General features: G+C 35.2%; 2 protein-coding genes across 2 annotated transcripts in view; one reads left to right on the forward strand and one right to left on the reverse strand.

The window, feature by feature from the left end:
• The first annotated feature begins 2424 nt into the window (after positions 1-2424).
• Positions 2425-6960, forward strand: PMCH (pro-melanin concentrating hormone). The gene is made up of 3 exons (XM_054056792.1): positions 2425-5922; positions 6422-6623; positions 6896-6960. The coding sequence occupies exons 1-3, from the start codon at positions 5674-5676 to the stop codon at positions 6943-6945; spliced, it is 501 nt and encodes a 166-aa protein (XP_053912767.1). The 5' UTR covers positions 2425-5673; the 3' UTR covers positions 6946-6960.
• The window catches only part of PARPBP (PARP1 binding protein), a 51829-nt gene continuing 38044 nt past the window's right edge, over positions 5784-19568 (reverse strand). Inside the window, 3 exon segments of the mRNA XM_009560512.2 lie at positions 5784-7453; positions 7455-7642; positions 8294-8444. Coding sequence (XP_009558807.2) covers positions 7307-7453; positions 7455-7642; positions 8294-8444 — 486 coding nt within the window. The 3' untranslated portion in view covers positions 5784-7306.

The raw sequence follows: 19568 nt of genomic DNA on the forward strand, positions 1-19568 counted from the left end.
TCACAAAATAGCGTATTTCAAGAACATACCTCACATCCAAAGCAGACTAAAAATCCTTTCTGGACTCATAATGCAATTTTATCGCTTCACAAGAAACAAGTTTCTTAATATCTGAGGCTTATAATCTACCATAAAAGCAAACCATTAGTAGAAACAACTCAGATGAAAATGCAATTCTTTTACAAAGGGAATGAAATGTAAAAACTAACTAAATAAAAATTGACATTGATTAGAAAAAAGCAAAGGTAGCAACCAACTAAGCACTTGGATTTCTTATGGAGTGTCGATTTACTGTGTCCCTAGTCTGTGAAAAGGAGTTGTGGTAGAGTTGGATTCATTCATCTTATAGCCCCACATGAGCAGCATGTCAGCTCTCATCACGCAAACAGACCCAGAGGATTGAGCTCACTAAATGAATCTCTGCTGACATGTGTGGAATACAAATATATCTTCAGTTGTCTCTACCCATGACAATATTGGTAATAACATTTGTTTACCTTTTCCAGTTTTCATTTCATACAAAGTCACAAATAGAAGAACTGCTGCTCCTTTCGAATGGAAGCCATGGTCAGTCTAACCATCATTGTGTATCAGCAATAGTATTCACAGCTTGATCCACTAATGGTTTCAGTAGCATTGGTTCAGCACTTTCAAGGTAATAATTCTAAAAATTTTTCTTGCTTCAGTGTTCGTTATACAAACTAAATTACTCTTCTTAGCACTAACAAAATAGTATGAACAGTGACGGTGAAGAGTAGAAATCACAGGAATTCTAGCAGACTTGCACTGGATAGCCAGGTTCATGGCCTCTCCCATGTATCAAGTACTCAAATGAAGTTCAAAATTGCAGTTGAACCTCCTGATTTTTCCTGTATTTTTTTTGGCTGAAATCCTCTTGTCTGCAATGAAAGAAAAGGGGCAATGTCTTTCCTAGCGTCTTTATTATGCTTATAAGGAAGTTCCTGCTGTCAGTTGGTTTCAGAAAGATTGACTGTGGCTCATTCACAATGATTTTGTGCACTAGGGTCTTCTCTCAGAAATGCAGATTCTTACATCAGAACAGACTAATTCAAACTCATTTGACAGAATACAAATGTAAGTGCAAAGGCGGATATATAAAAATACAGTTTGTTTGATGAGGTACAGATGACTAAAAAGAAACCAAATAGTCTAAAAAGACATACACAAAGGCCAAGCATTCCGGCACACAGCAAATACTTCTGAAGGCAGACTGAGGTTAATAAAGCTTAAAAAAATGACAAGGATTTCATGTATACTCTGAAGTTCAAAACAATTGCTTGGGTTATGATACTAATAAGCTTCTCTGCTTAAACATGCTTAAAAATCAACTTGTTGATTCTAGGTGACTACCAGTTCAGCAGGGCAGAAAAACAAATCAGTGCTAAGAAAGTCTTTTCCCAAAGCCAATAATGAAGGGTACTAATTACCTCAGTTCTGCCCTGTGAACTGCTGATCAGAAGTTAATAGCCCAGGGAATCTCTACTTCAACACCCGCTTCCTGGATTAGGGGTGGCAGGGGTTTGGACCTAAAACATTTAGGTATTTAAGATAGTCTGTATAATGAGGTGCTAGGGTCACTGAAAAAAAGTGTCCACCTTCCAAACAAAATTTCAGGCTTTAGATCTAAATCTAAAATGAGCAAACGTGTGGGTAAATATTAGTGATATAACTAATACCCAAGAAAAAGCTGGGATTTCAGATATAACTCACAATCTCATTACTTCTCACTGATCAGCTGTAGCCAGCTTCTTGTCAAATGTGCTTGCTAGACTCCATTTACATTCTAATCTGAAGCAAAGCAACTGGCTAGTCCCAAACTAGTATACAAAAATCTAGGATTCCTCCCTCTTCAAGGCTTAAGAAGGAACTGTTGTTTTTAAGCAAATAAACCCTTTCTGGATTTTTTTTACCTCCATTTGTATCAACGCTAAACAAGATGCACAAAGCAGTTAATACCACCAGTCTATTCTTTTCACTCTGTCCAAAATCAGAAGAAAAAGCATCAGGATTAAAAAAAAATAAAATATATGCCTAAGACATTAAAGTAGATTCACCTAAGTCTCTGACACAATGCACAAAGAATACTGTTAACTCTATTAACAAAATGGATCACTTAATAACATAAATACCACAAGTTTATTTTATTTAATACAAAAAAGCTAACATATTCAGTTATTTATCAAGGTAAGAAGATGCTGTTGTTACTCAAAACTACACAAATATCTTAGGTGCCTAGAAAACACGTCTCATGCACATAATGTCATGCTTTTACACTCTGTAGGGATAAGAAATGCAGACTTACTAGAGGATCACACAAATAAACAAGCACATTATGAAGTGTGTGACTTTGGTTTTAAACCAGTCTTCCAAAGTGTCAGTATGTGTGGTTCTTGGTTCCAATGACAAATATCTTCTGAGTGCACTCAAGAAGGACTGAAATACTGCTGCATGAATAAAATTTTCAAGAGCCAAACTAAAACTCAACCAAACAGAAAAAAACTCAACCATCACCACCAACAAAAAAAAAATCCAACAAAAAAGCACCAGCTTTTAAAATCAGAAGTATTAATAGTATGCTACTGGGCAAATTAGCATTGCCCAGGTATTTTTGTACTATTTTAAGATACAGTAAAATTATTTGTTAAGGTTGCTTAAATATTCTCGCTTGCAAAGTCCTCAATTCTGATAACAGTAACAAGAGATATTTGGCTTTATATAAGATACACCTGCTTTATTTATTTTTCAGTGAATAGTAGGCATTAGGCTCAAACACTTGCACATGGTAATTTCAGTAGTTATTACAATTGTTTTGTAACTCATTCCTAGGAGAATTCAAAACGAGCATGAGACAAATTCCAGGCACATTATCACCCAGATTTTATTTACTCACATATACCACATCAGATTTCAGATGTTAAGAGTTCATATTTAATTGTAACAAGATGCAATGTATAAGCAATAAGAGTTCAAAATAATTATTTTTCTGTAAGCAGCAGTAGATTATTATTAACTATAAAACTACAAAGCCAATTTGATAAACAATGATAAAATGTAGAAGCTGTTATACTAAAACATTTTACATTTTTACTAAAATTGAAAGTTTCAAGATGAACATGAAAAAATGCAGAGAGCAGATTGTTAGGATTCCCAAAGGCATTATGATGAGATGTACACAGTGCATTGTAAATCTGCAGGTGTACAAATGTTATTTTACTGCTCCAAAGAGGCAGAAAAACATTGAATTTATAGACATATGCTATTGATTTCTTAGTAGTCTACATAGGAAGTTCTACTAAGAATTGCTAGAACCACCTCAGATCTTCAACAGTCCTTCAAAATTAACAGTCAGTTCAAGAGGCACCAGAGGATACTGGGCAGGGTACTGTAAGTTTGTCCTGATCTTCTATTCTACCACAGACAACAGCTTCTAGACACAGTAGACAACCAAATAGTTGCCAACTGATTCAGGTCAGTTGGTTTTGTTTCAACTGTGCTTTGTATAAAATTAAAGACAAGCATTTAAAGGTAAGCCCTGCGTGATATACACTGCATACTGTGGGTACTATAGCTTCAGATAAGGAGAAACTCTTGTCACACACACAACTACTGTGTGGATAGGTTGTTCCCCATCTCTTAATTCATATACCAACATGTAAAGAAAAAAGTTTGTTGCCTTTGGCAGCTCCAAAGCACTCCTCTGGTTCTACCTAGGCTGATATAAATGAAAAGTACCATTACACAGCATACATAGTGTTTACTTTATTAATTAAACCAAACTGTAACAAAATATTGAATGTGAGGGAAGAAAACAAATTAGCAACAGAGGTGCAATGAGAAGTATAAAACCATATACAACTGACTTTCAAATTTGTCTCCTCTGTAGCCAGGCAATTAAATTCAAAGAAAACACTTCAATTGCCCAGAGGCAAGTACGGGCTCTACAGCAAGGAAAGGAAAAGAATGAGAAGCAGTAATTCTATTTGTCAGAGATGCTCTGCCCTGAAAGGATTAAATCTATTTTCCCCATTTGGGGAAAAGTGGGTACATCCAAAATGTCTCTTAATCAAAATCTGCTTAGTCTAGCAAGACATATTTTCCCATGAAACTTCTAACCAAGAAGTTACTTTGGCAAAGCAATCTGCTTTTCCAGGAAGTTCAGCAGTGAACTGTGACTAAAATTACCACAGTTCCAGCAATGCTGGTCAGTTCTTCTACATAACATCCTCGATCTGTGGATTAGTGTTGTATCACTGCCTATTTTCAACATCAGTCATTATTATTCTTTCTGTACTTCCCTAGGACTACAGAACACCTCTCACAGCACTTATATTTCCTCCCTGGAGTCCTTGCAACACATAGAGATGACAAAATGTATAGTCGCTACCTGTGACTACCACTGATGTTTTGTAGACTTGTCTGGACTATTAAATAGCCATCTTGCTTTCTCCTTCACACAACATCAGTGGCAGGTATTAGTGAAGACCATAAAAAAATCAATACCAAAAAAAATATGGAGAATCATTGTAAAAAAAAAAAATCACTTTTGCTAATAAAATTTGCATTTTGTTCCTAGTGTATGATAGTACAGATTGAAAGCAGGAAAAGCAAAATGGAGAGTGTGGGAGGAAAAAAGAGGGAACCGGTACACTTTATGTCCATTTCTTTGTTAATTTCCTAGTGTTTTGCCTTGACTAGCAGGATGTTTAGTTCCTAGCCTAACTTAAAGGTTAAAACAAACATGATTAAGAGATGGGAACCAAATAAGAGGCACACAGCCACTGAATAGGTGGTTATTATCACTGACATTACAAGACTAGCCACATTTGAGCAATTCGTCCCATTTGCTTTCCAGTAAGGTTGAAAATATATGTTGTGCAGAAACTCCTACATCTATTTCCATCTAGTTATCAGTAGATTACAAAGATTTTTTTAACCGAAATAAAATGAAGTTTACTTTTCTTTCTACCCTCTTAGCAAGCATATCTGACTATATTATATTTGTCACTTGGAAAGAAAATTTTCATAAAGAAAAGGCAGACAAAAAAAACTACTTAGGCATTAATAAAAAGTTGTAGACATAAGCTCTAAATGATGTAACCTGACAAGAGGCATTGACATACAAATTAGTGATTTAATCTCTAACATAGTAGCAGTCTAAGCTATTGTGAAATTTGAAGCTTTTCAACTCATTAGGGAACCAGTTTTGATAAAAAAATATGATACACCACACATTTACAACAGTCCTGCTTACTTATTTAGATTAGTTCCTTTTCTTAAATTGCCTTACCTGGAAACAAGGCTTTATAAACACCACAAATGGACATCACTTCTTCTGTGAACTTTGTTATACTGATCCATCAAAAGAACTAATCAATGCTGTTCTAAAAACATACAAAGAAACAACCTATCCATGCTAAAGAAATGTTTAAGTAATTCTAAAGAACAGATGGGATTAGAAGGATTATAGTAAAGGTTAGTCCTTAAAATGAGTCATTTTAAAAGAGTGAACTCATCAGCCACTGAAGTAGTTTCCATTCAATCTGTAAAATATATAAAGTGGACACAGATGGAGAACATATTAATTACAACTGAAAACGCTTTCTTGAGATTTAAAAACTGCTTAACTTCTATGCAAGCATTAATTAACTAAGAATGTGTATCTCATCATACATGTTAATTCTCTCTCTCTCACTCTTTTCTCAAGGTTTTCTACTCTCAGTTTCAAAATCTCTGCAAAACGTAGAGGATGCAGATATGCTGCTAACCACATTAAATCTAGGCAAAACTCTTCAAAATGGAGATAGATTTGTAAACAGAGGAGCTATACCTTTGCTGAAACATTTTAAGACTGAAGACAACAGTGTTTTGGATGAAGAGGATGACAGAAACATGAAGGTTTTGGTAAGTTTTCAGGTTCATGTTTTGTCTTAATTGTAAAATGGAAATTCTCTTTACAGTCCTTTAGAAAACAAGTACAATAACTAAAGCAATAACCTGGCAAATTTACAAAAGCATCAGTTCAACATACTATAGTCAAATATAAATTTGCAACTGTAAGTATCTAATTCCAAGATTTTAAATGTGTAACGTGGACAGCTGAATAAAAGCAAGCTGATATTTACTGAACTACATGTAGCCAAAACTTGTGGGAGAAAAAGCCGACATTTGTGTTTGATTCAGCACAACCCTGCATACAGCAACTGTTTTTTAACTTCACCAGGTATAAGACTCATTATTTTACCACGTTCTTCATCAGCAAACCATTGCAGCCAAAGATAACACAGGTTATTTCTTTTAAAATATCATCTTGAAAGATAAAATACTTGCACTGCTAAGTATAAAAAGTGAACACAACTGACATTAAATAAATGTAAATTGGAACTATTTTCCCCTACTACAGGACACAGGTTCCAGACATGATTTCTTAAATCACGTTATGCCAATCAACTTCAGCAGAAATCAACTACCTTATCTTGCATTGAAGGGAGCCATGGTTTTTCCAGCTGACGCTAAAATTCAAAATATTGAATCAATACAGGAAAGAGAGACTACAGATGAAGAAAATTCAGCTAAATTCCCCATAGGAAGAAGAGATTTTGATAGTAAGTGTATTTTCATTTTTACTCAAAAGTTATTCCATTCCTGTAAAGTATAATGCAATGTCTATATAGCAATTTGATAAAGGTTTAATTAAAAATTCCATGTCATGTTTGGGATTTCCTAGAGATCGTGAAATCTTGCATTTCTAGTTTACACCTATTGTGGTTCAGTGCACAGGGGACAAAGCATTTGTTAAACTGTTATTTCCAAAAGCAATAAAGAATTCTAGTTCATTGATGATTTAAACATTCAGATTATTTTTTTTTTTCTGTAGTGCTCAGGTGTATGCTGGGAAGAGTCTATCGACCTTGTTGGCAAGTCTGAAAACTACTGATCTACACCATCTTCTTGGAAGATTAAACATTTTATTATGAATTGAATGTTATTAGCAGTTACTGTGTTTTAGTGTGGCGATGCATATGCATCCAAAAATACTTTCTCATTGCATTGTAGAGGGAAGCATAATTCATTACCAAAAAAGAACATAGCTGTAATTACCAATGATGTATTGTTATCAAAAAGTAAAAAAACTTCTGCATAATACAGACTTTGTATTTGTCTAATATTACACACAAGTTACCTCCACTTAAGTATGAAAAGAAGCAATTAATGACCTTCAATCTTTAATGGCAAAATTTTACAACTTCGGAACTAAGCCAACGCACCATATATGTCAAAACAAAACTTATAGTCGAAAAAAGCAAGTTAATTTTGCCTGACCAGGAATCAACTTATTTTTGCTTGTAGTTTTGCTCTGTTTTCTTTTCCCACTGACTTTGCTGTCCAGTTCCTTCTGAGGGTTGTTTGAAGTCTTTGGTCTTTTAGCATTTTTTTTGCAAAGATGGTTCACTTTCCTTATCACAGATTACTTTGTCATTATTCAAATCCATCTGTTCATTCTTGGAGTTCTTGTTTCTTGGCTGACAACTCAGCTTTCCCATCTCTGTATAACTTCTAGTCTGGTGAACATTTTCAGAAATAGTTCCAAGCACTGGTACATCAAGACATGAATTCATGCCTTCTGTCATGTAAGAATATCAAAAACATATGTGAAGAAATAAAAAGTTACCTGGGATTATTCATCTTTTTTCTATCAGAAGACTGATGGGATTTTTTTTTTTTTTAAATCAAAACCGGTGCCTTATCAGTAAAACAAAACTATGCTGGACATTGTAGTTACATTTGCTGTGTTTTTGTAAGTGTACTGCCAATTCAAAACGACACTGCTTAAAAACATGTAATAGCCACTAACTCAGGGAAGTAGATTTATAACTTCAAGATATTGGAAAAGACGCCTAAAGGGTCTAGAAATTTTATATATATTACAGCTTTATGGTGGAGCAAAACAAATTTTTCTCTTTTTTATTGGTAAAAATACAAATTTCACTTAGCTTACTTTTGTAAAATAATAAGAAACATTACATGTGTCCAAAATGTACTAATTTTTACCTCAAGGTAGCATCAATACATATTTTACAAATAAATTTATATTTTCAAAGCATTAGCATTACAAATTTAATACAAAGACATTTAACTGGTCACAGTACACAGAGCAATGAGAGGTGTTTATTTTTTTCTTGAAAACATATTCTACTGAGTTTTACTAAAACTGTTTGATAACATTTGAAATATTAAATATCACATTTACTTATTCAATCCTACTACAGCTTACCTGTGAGACACGCAGCATTTAAATGTTGCTTTGGTGTAGGATGTATGCAGGTCGGCATTTGGTCACTGCTGAGGAAGAGCCGACCCTTTATTTCACTCAACTCATTTTTATACGTACATGCAAACTGAGATTTGATTGAAGATTGCTTCATCTGCAAATAGCAATCTGATATTAGCTTTCATTATTTTCAAAAGGCAACACTTCAAAGACTAGCAAAATAATAAGTTTCTCCATTCTTCTGTCCTGAAAACTTTTAGACTACGTAAAATACCAGAAAAACAGTATGCTCACATAAAAAAATACTGATGATATATTCATTTACAAAGGATAAAAGGTTTCAAGAATGCTAATAAATTAATCTATTTAAGTTCTAAAGTAATTTTAAAATCTTTTCTCATCTCTTTCAGAAAGTTACACATTAAAGATTCATCCTAAGATTTTCTGTCAAATTCAGTCCCCTCTTTTGATAAGACTGCAGACTCTATCATTTCAAGTAGCTGCCATAGCTACCACAGACATCTATTACTAGATACAGCTACTACAGGCTACTACTGACGTTTTTGAGATGTCAATTCATAAATGCCAAATATAGGATAAGTATCAGCACTTGACCAATTTATACATAGAAGAAAACATAATAGCAACACTGAAAATGAATGATAGATAATATTATATAAACTAAGCTTCAATATAGTTATACCTAAAACTGGTTTAGAGAGTATTATTTCAGATCTTTCTTTGGCAAATTTCAAGTTTCCTTTTTCCTTACAAAATAAAGTCATTTCCTCATTGAATGCCAAAGTCTAACTGCACATTTGTCAAAACATATATAGTGCGAGTTGCCAGAAATCTACAGTATTGAGAACACTATTGTATCTGCTTCTGCATACTTATCTCCACCTCCTAGACTTGGAAGCAGGGAACCTCGTCGCATAACACAGGTAAATACAAATATTTGTATCCACTATAAAAAAATAAAATAAAATTTTTACACCTAATTAATATATCCATATTTAATGGAATCAATGGTTACAAGTAAAAAGTCCTCGGTTTACACTTAAGTTATAGTTTCATATCAGCTTAGAATTTCAGGGTCAAGCTTTGTACTTTCTAGACAATTTATCACAAATGTTACAGACTCTGCAAGACAAATAATGTCCTTACTTCCATTTGAATGTCTAATTGATTACACAAAAGATGTTGAAAGCTATAGCACAGAACAGATAATTACAATACATGAGGTATTAGGATTTTTAGCTAATAATTCTATTACAGCAGCACAGTTGAATTCAAATAAATTTGAGCTGAACAGGTACTACAGTGCAAATACCAGGAGAAAGAAAAAGCAAGAAACATTCTCACAAAAGAAATGTTGCTCTCTCACTCTCTAGATAACAGGAATTATTTTTTGAGTAAAAGGTTTACACCCACATTTCCGATTAAAATGTACATCACTATTCTTCTTAACACAAGCATGTTTAAATCTTACAGCTCAAGTTTGACCTTTATAGATATATTTTTTTTTCTAACTCAAAATCTCAGATTTTGACAGAAAGAACACTTTCCCAGAAACCTCCTCTCAGAGAGGCCTTCATCCACAAAATTCAGTCACAGTTTATGCCAATTTCACCAGATATTGTTTTCATCCGTATAAACTAAGGGACTCTAGCTTTTATCATTGAGATACAATCTAAGTATCTCTTCGTCATACCACAGTTGGCCACGTGAACACCACCTACAAGTCTTTTCGGAAAAAAATATCCCAGGTATATACAGAAATGTGGATCTTCCAGACTTAATATTTCTGTACATATGCTGTTTTAGTCTAAACTCATTATTCCCTTCAAGAGTTAAAAAGACCCAATTTCCCTACTTGTCCATCACTCCCAAAATGCAATTTCTCTGTGTCAGATAACAGCCTGAAAGAAGAAGACAGATTTAGCAGGGAGAACTAGTCAGTCTGACTCTGTACTTAATACATTTACCCCAAGACAAGTCTGTATGCACAGACATTTACAAGGTTTTCTCTGCTTCAGGTTTATGCCTTGGCTCACCAATTCATTAAGTGCATGTGATTAATTTTATACTCTTTTCAGAAAATGTTATGAAGGATAGTAGCTATACCCAGAATGAGCTTGAAATAATTTAAAAGATATACACAGAATGAGCTTGAAATAATTTAAAATGCAACTTTAATCTAGTTTAAACTTAATCAATATCCTATTGTACATTTACAGTATTTAGAATATAAGGGGCTTACTTCTTTTTTTAAGCTAAAAGATTACTGTAATATTAATGAGAAGTATTTTCATATATTTGCTGTTTCTTAAATACTTAATTTTAATCCTTTAAAATTCTCTCAATTCTTAATTATTGTTCAGCCAATGACACATCAGAAATTACAGAACAATAACTTGCAGAGAGCTCTATTACATATTCATATTGCAAATGGCAAATAAGCTACAATTTGTGCTGAGCTGATGAAGATATAATTCAGCATGAAGAACATCAAACTTGAGCAACAAAGCCTGATAGTTACTGTTCTATAACCAACAATAAATCCAGTTATTTTTTGGGGCATGAGAATTTATTTTTGCCAGCTCCATCCAACACTTCACTAGTTCTGTTTGCAGGGATTAGAATATGTGGAGTCAAAAGTCAAGATCAAACACCAAAAAACTTGTAGCACAAACCCATCTATCTGTTTCAAATTCACTTAAGCTTGAAATAAGCCCCAAAACTCCACTACGTATTGCACCACATACCATTTAGTCACCTGTATACAAAGCTCTAGTAAATACAACTGTTTCAGCAGATACGTATATATGTCATGAGTGCAAGACAAAATTTGTTGAAACAGTCAAACTTCCCAACTAGTCTAGGAAAGTATATTCACTAGTATAGCCAACTGCATTACTGAGGGAAGTAGCAATAAGTATATTTTAATAGCCTGAAGGCAGAACAACAGAGTGCAAGTCTAGTGCTGAATTAAAAAGTATAACTTCACTGGAATGTTTGTAAAGAAAAAAGAGCAACTTAAAACTTGATCGAAGCACACATAATGAATCCTGTCAACAGTTTGAAATAGCTGTTAGATACTAAGAGCTCTTAGAATTCTTTTACATTAAATTCCCTGAAATTCACTGCTTTGAGGGCACAATCTCAATGACCCACAGCTCTGGGAGAGCAAAAAGATGCTGGGAGCTCAATTTGCTAATCAACCAGTTGTACACAACTGGCGTGCACTTTGACTTACTATCCCATCTCCTCTTCACAAGCAAATGGGATGAAAGAAATTCTGCTGCATTTCAGAAAAAGGGGTTTTCTGTTACCACTGTTTATCTGGAAGAAAGTACGATAGAATTTAAAACAGTATTTCATCACATATAGGTCAATCAGTAGTCCTAATGAGTAGATAAAGCAGAACATTCTCCCACCTGAGAGAAAAAAAAAACAAGGAGTTTTTCAGTTGTTCAAGATGCCAATATAAAACATTGACATTTAAGTAAGATATTAATGGTGCATGCTCTATTTCTTTCTAAAAGTTAGTTGATAATCTATTCCAGATCGCCTTCCAGCATCAGCATACAGACAGTACTGCCAATATTTAGTCAGTAAGAATGTTGAGATTTGTTTTTTATACACTGGAATGGCAGAATAGAATTTGAAAACCTACATCAGTAACAACAAACACATGTTTTTCTTTTCTAGCCAAACAATTAGGGTGCTATTTGGAAGAGGAAAAGAGATAAAAAGAGAAATGTCTTTTCTCCAGCCTTGCCCTTATCCTTTAGGAAAAAAAAAAAATTAAAGGTAAACTGAAAGACAAAGTTGAAAAAGGGAAGGGAGTGCAAAGGGAAGAGTAACAAACATAAATGCTAAGTATCATTGCCAAACCAAGGCATCGTGTTATTCAAACACAAACAATATCCTGAAAAGCTCAGGTAATATCAAGCTTTTATTGTGCTGAGACTATTGATTTCAATTTTTTTTGCATGACATTGTACCAGCCTCTTGCTATCCTAAATTAACCTACTACTGTTTTGAGAACATTTAGCTTCAAATCACCTCACTATTTGGTTTCAAAAGTACTCAAACCTCACAGCTATAGATCCTAGGAAAGTAGTTTAGGGTTTTGTAGAAACAAAACCAGTATTTTCTACACAAGTGTGATTTATCAACTAATAATAAAGTCTTTCTTCAGATTTTGTGCTGAACATAACATATTTCTTCTCTCCCCCTCAGTTCTCCAGATACTAATTTTTTGCCTACTCCATACAAACTGAAACTACTAGCCAGCTTAATGTTTTCCATAGTTAATTCCACTTATAAATAAATATTTGTTGCTACAATAGATGAGACTACTACCTGAGGAAGATTGGTTTTTCCTATTATTATGAATTTTCTGCTCACAATTATAGTGGGCATACAGAAAACTCTGGATAACTTCCTGATGATAGTTTTCCAAGTCACAGTTTATTTGTACTGGAATCACAAATAGTCAAAACAATTCTCTCAAGTAACAGCATTTAGAGAACTAAGCAACGAAAAATAAAAGCAGTGCATGAAGCTAGATATTAAGTCATTTTATATAGGCATGAACATGTCACATGAGAAAGGCAGACTGGGATTTTTGCTTTGTGAAGCCTTTTTGTTGGAAAGATTTCTATACACAGTAAAATTACAATGAACTCCAAGCATGCCAAGACTTGTTCTTAAACCACAAATTCTTTTTAAAACGAAAACTACAGTTATGTTCCCAACTGGAGGGAAATAGTGCCTCATATAGGAAAGGTTGTCTCCAGTTACAGTAAGAAAAAAACGTGCCAAACTACTGAAAGTCCTTGTGGTTGTTTCAAGGTAAATGTGTTAACAACGCAGTAGGATTTCTAAAACAATGTATCAAAAGGCCAAAACAGTCCTAAGTTTACAAAAAAGGATCTGTTACTCTCATACATTACATACTCACAGCTTTTGTTCCTTCCTTAACTCCTAAGAGTCTCAGTTTCACCCAGTGCTATTAGTTCAGGAACAGTATTTTTGCTACAGTTTGAAAGTCTAATTAATCTTTCCTGGTGCAGAAAAAGACAAAAAATCTTTTGAAGCAACATTTTTTTTGTCTTACGTTGCTCTTTAACCTAAACAAAGCAGGTGACTGTAATAGCCCTTCCATTCCTCTCACACCGGTACGCAGGAATTACATAATCCCACTGAAATCAACAAAATAAGTTAGTGAAACAACAGGGTACCTACCCATTTCAGCTAAATGGGAGTATGATTCAAAGAAACAAACACAACGTTACATGAATCTTTTGTAGACAAAATAGCAGCTCTTTCCTGTCCAATTAAACATTCTCCATATTTCAATAAGGTGGAAAGTAGCGATAAGGATGACTGAGAACAAGAGACATAACTCAATAGGAGATCTATAGACCTTTCTGAATTAAAGACTCCTTCCACAAAGTATCATTCACCAGCAGACACTTCACTTAAACAATAGACAACAAACCTGAAACTCTAAATTGTCTCTCAAAGGAAGATTGAGTTTCTTATTATTACTCTTACCTGCTTCTGCTGGAGAGAATAAAAAAATGCAATATGCTAGTTCCCCAGACTTCTTCTCAAGGGATAAGAGCGACAGCTTTGCCTCCTAACAAATGCCGTAAGAGTTAGGTGATCTTTCTACATCTCTTCCAACATTTAATGAGGATTGAAAGTCAAAAATATTTCTTTGTCTTTCCCTGTTGCCAGGAATTTGTCTTGGCACAATGGAAAGACCCAAGATTTATTTTAATTTTAAACAGCATTCCCAGTTCACAGCTACCCATCTACTTTATCCACTCTCCCTATTTTTAGATACTAAACACATTTGCATGGTGTTGTGCCCTAGATCTAAATATTATCAACCTGTAGTTCTCCATAGAATTCTACAAAAGTTGAGAGATCAGTTCCTCTTAAAGAAGAGGAGGGAATAATGATTTTTTTCCCTCACGAACTCTTGCTGTCTTTTTTGTTTTAATTCAGAGAAGTTCAGGGATCTGAACAGGCTGGATCAATGGACTGAGGCCAACAGTATGAGATTCAACAAGGCCAAGTGCAGAGCCCTGCACTGGGGACAACACCGTGCAGCATTACAGGCTTGGGGAGGAGTGACTGGAAAGCTGCCTGGCAGAGAAGGACCGGGAGGTGTTGGTTAACAGCTGACGGAACATGAGCCAGCAGTGTGTCCAGGTGGCCAAGAATGCAAATAGCACCCTGGCTTGTAGCAGAAACGGTCAGTAGGACCAGAGAAGTGATTGTGTCCCTGTACTCAGCATTAGTGAGGCTGCACCTCAAATGTTGTGTTCAGTTTTGGGCCTCTCACTACAAGAATGACATTGAGGTGTTGGAGCATGTTCAGAGAAGAGCAACGAAGGTGGTGAAGGGGCTGGTGAACAAGTCTTATGAGAAGCAGCTGAAGGAACTGGGGTTGTTTAGAGAAGAGGAAGCTGAGGGGAGGCCTTATCACTGCCTACAACTACCTGAAAGGAGGTTGTAGAGAGGTGAGTGTCGGTCTCTTTGCCCAAGCGACAGATGATAGGATGAGAGGGAATAGCCTCAAGCCTGCACCAGGGGAGGTTTAGACTGGACATTAGGAAAAATTTCTTCACCAAAAGGGTTATCAAGCACTGGCAGAGGCTGCCCAGGGAGGTGTTTGAGTCACCATCCCTGGAGGTGTTTAAAAGACGGGTAGATGAAGTGCTTAGGAATATGATTTAATAGTGGACAGGTACAGTTGGGCTTGATGATCTCAAAGGTCTTTTCCAACCTAGTTATTGTATGATAAGTGTTTCTCCTTCACTTCCCAGATTTTCCTAATTTCTTTATTCAACATATATATTTTGATGAGATTCAGCATGCAACCTAACCAACCATGACTACGGTGTTTTATATCCCCTCTCAAAAATAACAGGAAAGGAGACTTTTATGGTACAAGCTCAAAAGAGAGATGATGAATTTGTACTACATTCTAATCATCTAACCACCTCTCATAGGCAGCATGGTAAAAAAGTCCTTATGGAACCAGTGCTGCCATCACACACATACTGCAGAAGAAACTTCTGGGAAGAATCATTAACATTAAGAGTGAACAACATGTTACTATTATCTTATTCAAAAGACATATGTATGGTATCTCACCTGAGTTGATTGTTAAAATGAGCACATTACATTAAAATTTAGAACTGTGAATTTTAGAAGTAACCTGTACACATTTCAAGATGTTTGTATGAAATAATAATGAAGACTGACGTTCAGCATAAGAAGGTGATAAATATTACTAAAGCAGTTGAGATCTATAGTCACGGACAAGGAATTCACTGTGCTATATGCTGCACAGTAAGGACAGAAAAAATTTATTTCTACCAAGAGAAATTGCAGTCCAAGACAAGAAATATATGGATTCATAGAGAAAAAGAACTGAAATCAGTCATTGTAAAGGACATCCATATCAACACAAAGCACTGTTAACTTTTGGGGAGAGGTTGATTTAAAGGTACTGAAAAAGATTTTAAAGGAGGATAATGAGTTCTGCAGATACCTGTAGGAAATCTCTTCAGCCATAAGAAACAGTATGAAACAGAGAGCTGAAAGAGCTAGTCTGAAATTTAAGAAATGAACAATAAAGATTGGTATTGCAGGCTGAATGTAAGCAAGGGTAGATATGACAAAGCAGCAAATCAGAAATAATCAATGGTTTGGGACAGAATTAAAACAAATAGTTTATACCTACTACAACTTAAAGGAACAGATTGAGATGCAAACAAAAGAATGGCATCTAGTATCTAATCTCTTTGATAACAATTTTTTGTACAGCAGTCTCAGTGAAGAAAGATATGCCAATGATATAACTATAAAGTCAAGAAAAATACACAGCATCACAACAAAAAGCAAAATTAATCATTAATAAATTATGGTTGTGTGGACATATCAATAGAAGGCATAACTGAGGTGCTATGGAGTGAAAAAGTAATAGGTAGAATACTGTCCTCAATGCTAAAAATATCAGGAGATAGACTGACCACCTTAAGATAAACAGCTGGTAGAGAAGGATGGCAGAGAAGTAACAAAACATGTCAGTTTTGACAGAAGGGAAGTAACAAAAGTTGTAGATCTGTGAACTGTTCATATAAAGATGGTACGTGAACTTCTGTTCATAGATGTATTTATCCACAAAGAAAGTATAGAAAGGGAATAGAATCACAGAATCATTTAGGTTGGAAAAGACCTTTCAGATCAGCAAATCCAAGTGTAAGCCTAACATTACTTTAAGTACCACAATCTCCGCATCTTTTAAATACCTACAGAGATGGTAACTCAGCCACTTCCCTGGGTGATCTGTTCCAGTGTTTGACAACCCTTTCAGTGAAGTAATATTTCCTAATATCTAGTTTAAACCTCCCTTGGTGCAACTTGAGGCTGTTACCTCACATCTTATCACTTGTTACTTGGGAAAAGAGACCAACACCCACCTCTTTACAACCTCCTTTCAGATAGTTGTGGATGGCGATAAGGTGTCCCCTCAGCCTCCTCTTCTCCAGACTAAACAGTCCCAGTTCCCTTAGCCACCTCCCATAGGACTTTTTCTCTAGACCATTCACCAGCTTCATTGCTCTTCTCTGGACATGCTCTAGCTCAGTGTCTGAGGGTCCAAAATTGAATACAGCATTCAAGATATGGCCTCACCAGTGCCCAGTACAGAGGGATGGTCACTTACCTAGTCCTGCTGGCCACACCATTTCTGACACAAGCCAGGATGCTGTTGGCCTTCTTTTGCTCATACTGAGACGACTGTCAACCAACACCTCCAGGTGCTTTTCCACCAGGCAGCTTTCCAGCCATCCATCCCCGAGCCTGCAGCACTGCAAGGGGTTGTTGAGGCCCAAGCGCACTTAGCCTTGCCAAGCCCCAAAAAGAGAGACAAGACCCTATAAATTCTTCATAGAAAAAGAAAGAAAAGGAAGGAGTAGCAACATGCAAAAGAAACTGTAGATATTGTTAGAAAGGTAGAAAGAAAACCAGAAAAAGACAACATGAAAGACAAATGTTTTAATAAAGAATGCAGGATTTCATGTGAGACAATGGAAATCACCGATGGATGGCAGAAACTACTTGAGTTTTAGTTAGAAGTGTCATTAGTTGTTTGGCAAGAGCAATTTTACAGACTGGAAGAAGCAAGACTAAAGTGAACACAGGAATACCAGAATAATAATTCCAGACTTCACAGGAGTATAGTGTAGTTTAGACAGTAATGTTTGGCTGATGCACAATAAAGAGAACTGCAAACATAATGTGAAACACTCAGACATTTCATCTTGAGTAAGAGGGCTGAATGTAAAGGCATAATTGAGGAACATTTACACTCTGAACTGCATGATTTTTTATTTATTTTTTTATTTTTTAAATGGAAAAACATCTTGAGATACTTGGCCTCAGTTCCATGCTGTACTTTGTCTCTCTAGTACAAAGGGATACACTGGAAGAAAGCCATAAAGAAGACTGATTGTGATTACTAGAGGCAGTTTAGCAGCCTCAATGTTGCAGTAAGACATGAGTTGTATAGCTCCAAGCAGCCATTCATTTTAACATGTGAGCCACATGTGTGAACCACAGACTTTTGACCTGTTGCTAGCTCCCTTTGAATTTTGTTTTTTGTAATACAAAAGGTGATCTTTGATTATATCAGGTATTTGGTAAGCACCAAATTCAGTTCTAGAAGTTGATTAGAAAAATCTCAAAAATTATGGGCTAAAACCACTACATATTTCATTTCATTTTTTCTACAGGTACATTCAATTTCATCATGGTGAAGCAAGACAAGGACAACCATCCCACAAAAAAGTCACATTCTTGTGTTCTATTAACAAGGATCATTAGTCACAGAACCCTTATTAGAGTCAGGCATTACAAAAGCAGCATAGGAGACCATCATGCTGAAGCTTTGCTTGCAATTCCTACTCCTGAAGTAGAACTCCTTCAATTATGCAGAGACCTCTGAAAGAACAATTATCTACAGAGAAATAATGGTAGATAATCTGGTCTTTTCGATCAGCAAAAAAAATATTTCCCAAAAAAGTAAGTGTAGTTTCATAATACGAATCAGTCTCAAGACTCATATTTTTGGTAGTTTGTGTCAAAAACCTTATAAGATTCCAGAAAAGGTCTCAAACATGGCAGGTAATTACTTTTAGATAATACTTCTTGTACTTTGATATTGAACACAGTTCATGAATCCAATTACAAAAACCTCCATTTAGATAAGAAAACTATCTGGTTTAATGTTGTGTGCCAACAGTATATGATATTTTTCCTATTTGATGAGTAAACCTGCAATTTGAATATGCTGTTTATTGCAAAATTATATAATGGAGATCCTTTATCACTTTCAAGCTTTCATAATTTGCCTGTGAGTTTTAAGCTAAATTTCACCATAATTAGTGTATGTATCCAAAATGTCCATCATCGCCACCATCCTATTCCAAAAAAAAAAGCACTTAGAATAAGTTGGAGTGTATTTCATACACATGCTGGAAATACTGCCAGTGCTTTTCATTTTACTTCATTTTAATGACTTTCTACTTCTCAAACATGTAATATGTCAACATTTCCCTCATGTCCCACGGCAGAAAGCTATTTTCCATTGTGCTGTTCTAGGATTAATTCTGATGGCTTAAACCAACTCCGTATTCTTCCTTATATACCAGTTACATTTGTGTTTTTATCTGTTGTCAGGACTAAGTTTGTAAAATACATTAAGTCACTACTTTTATTTAGCTCTTTGTTGAAATGCTGTGGAAGACACACGCTTTGTCTTTTTCCATAGTCCCAGCATTCAATTTGGACAGTTTTGGGGACAAAAGACTACACAGAATGCACTACAGTAGAACACTGCAATTTTCAGAAACATTGATGCAGTTCTTTTGAATAGTGTCACTTGCAACACCAACATAATCTTGTAATGTTCCATTTAACCTACAAAATAGCAAACAAAAAGTATCTTTGTTTTATAGCTCACAATGCAATGTTATGCAAATGTCCTCAGAATGTTACAAATAAAGGGCATCCCAAAAATCCCAATGAAAAAGTCATTACTGCACTTATAGAATGCCTGTATTATCAGAATTTAAATCAGCTGCCTGTGTTCAGATTTATTACTGTCTTCACATAGCTTCCGTTTTATTTCTATAGTCTTGAAATGCACAGATGTTTAAATGAAGAGATGTAGATTAACCTAGTT

The sequence above is a fragment of the Cuculus canorus genome, chromosome 1 (genome assembly GCF_017976375.1).
Source record: "Cuculus canorus isolate bCucCan1 chromosome 1, bCucCan1.pri, whole genome shotgun sequence".
NCBI classification, from domain to species: domain Eukaryota; kingdom Metazoa; phylum Chordata; class Aves; order Cuculiformes; family Cuculidae; genus Cuculus; species Cuculus canorus.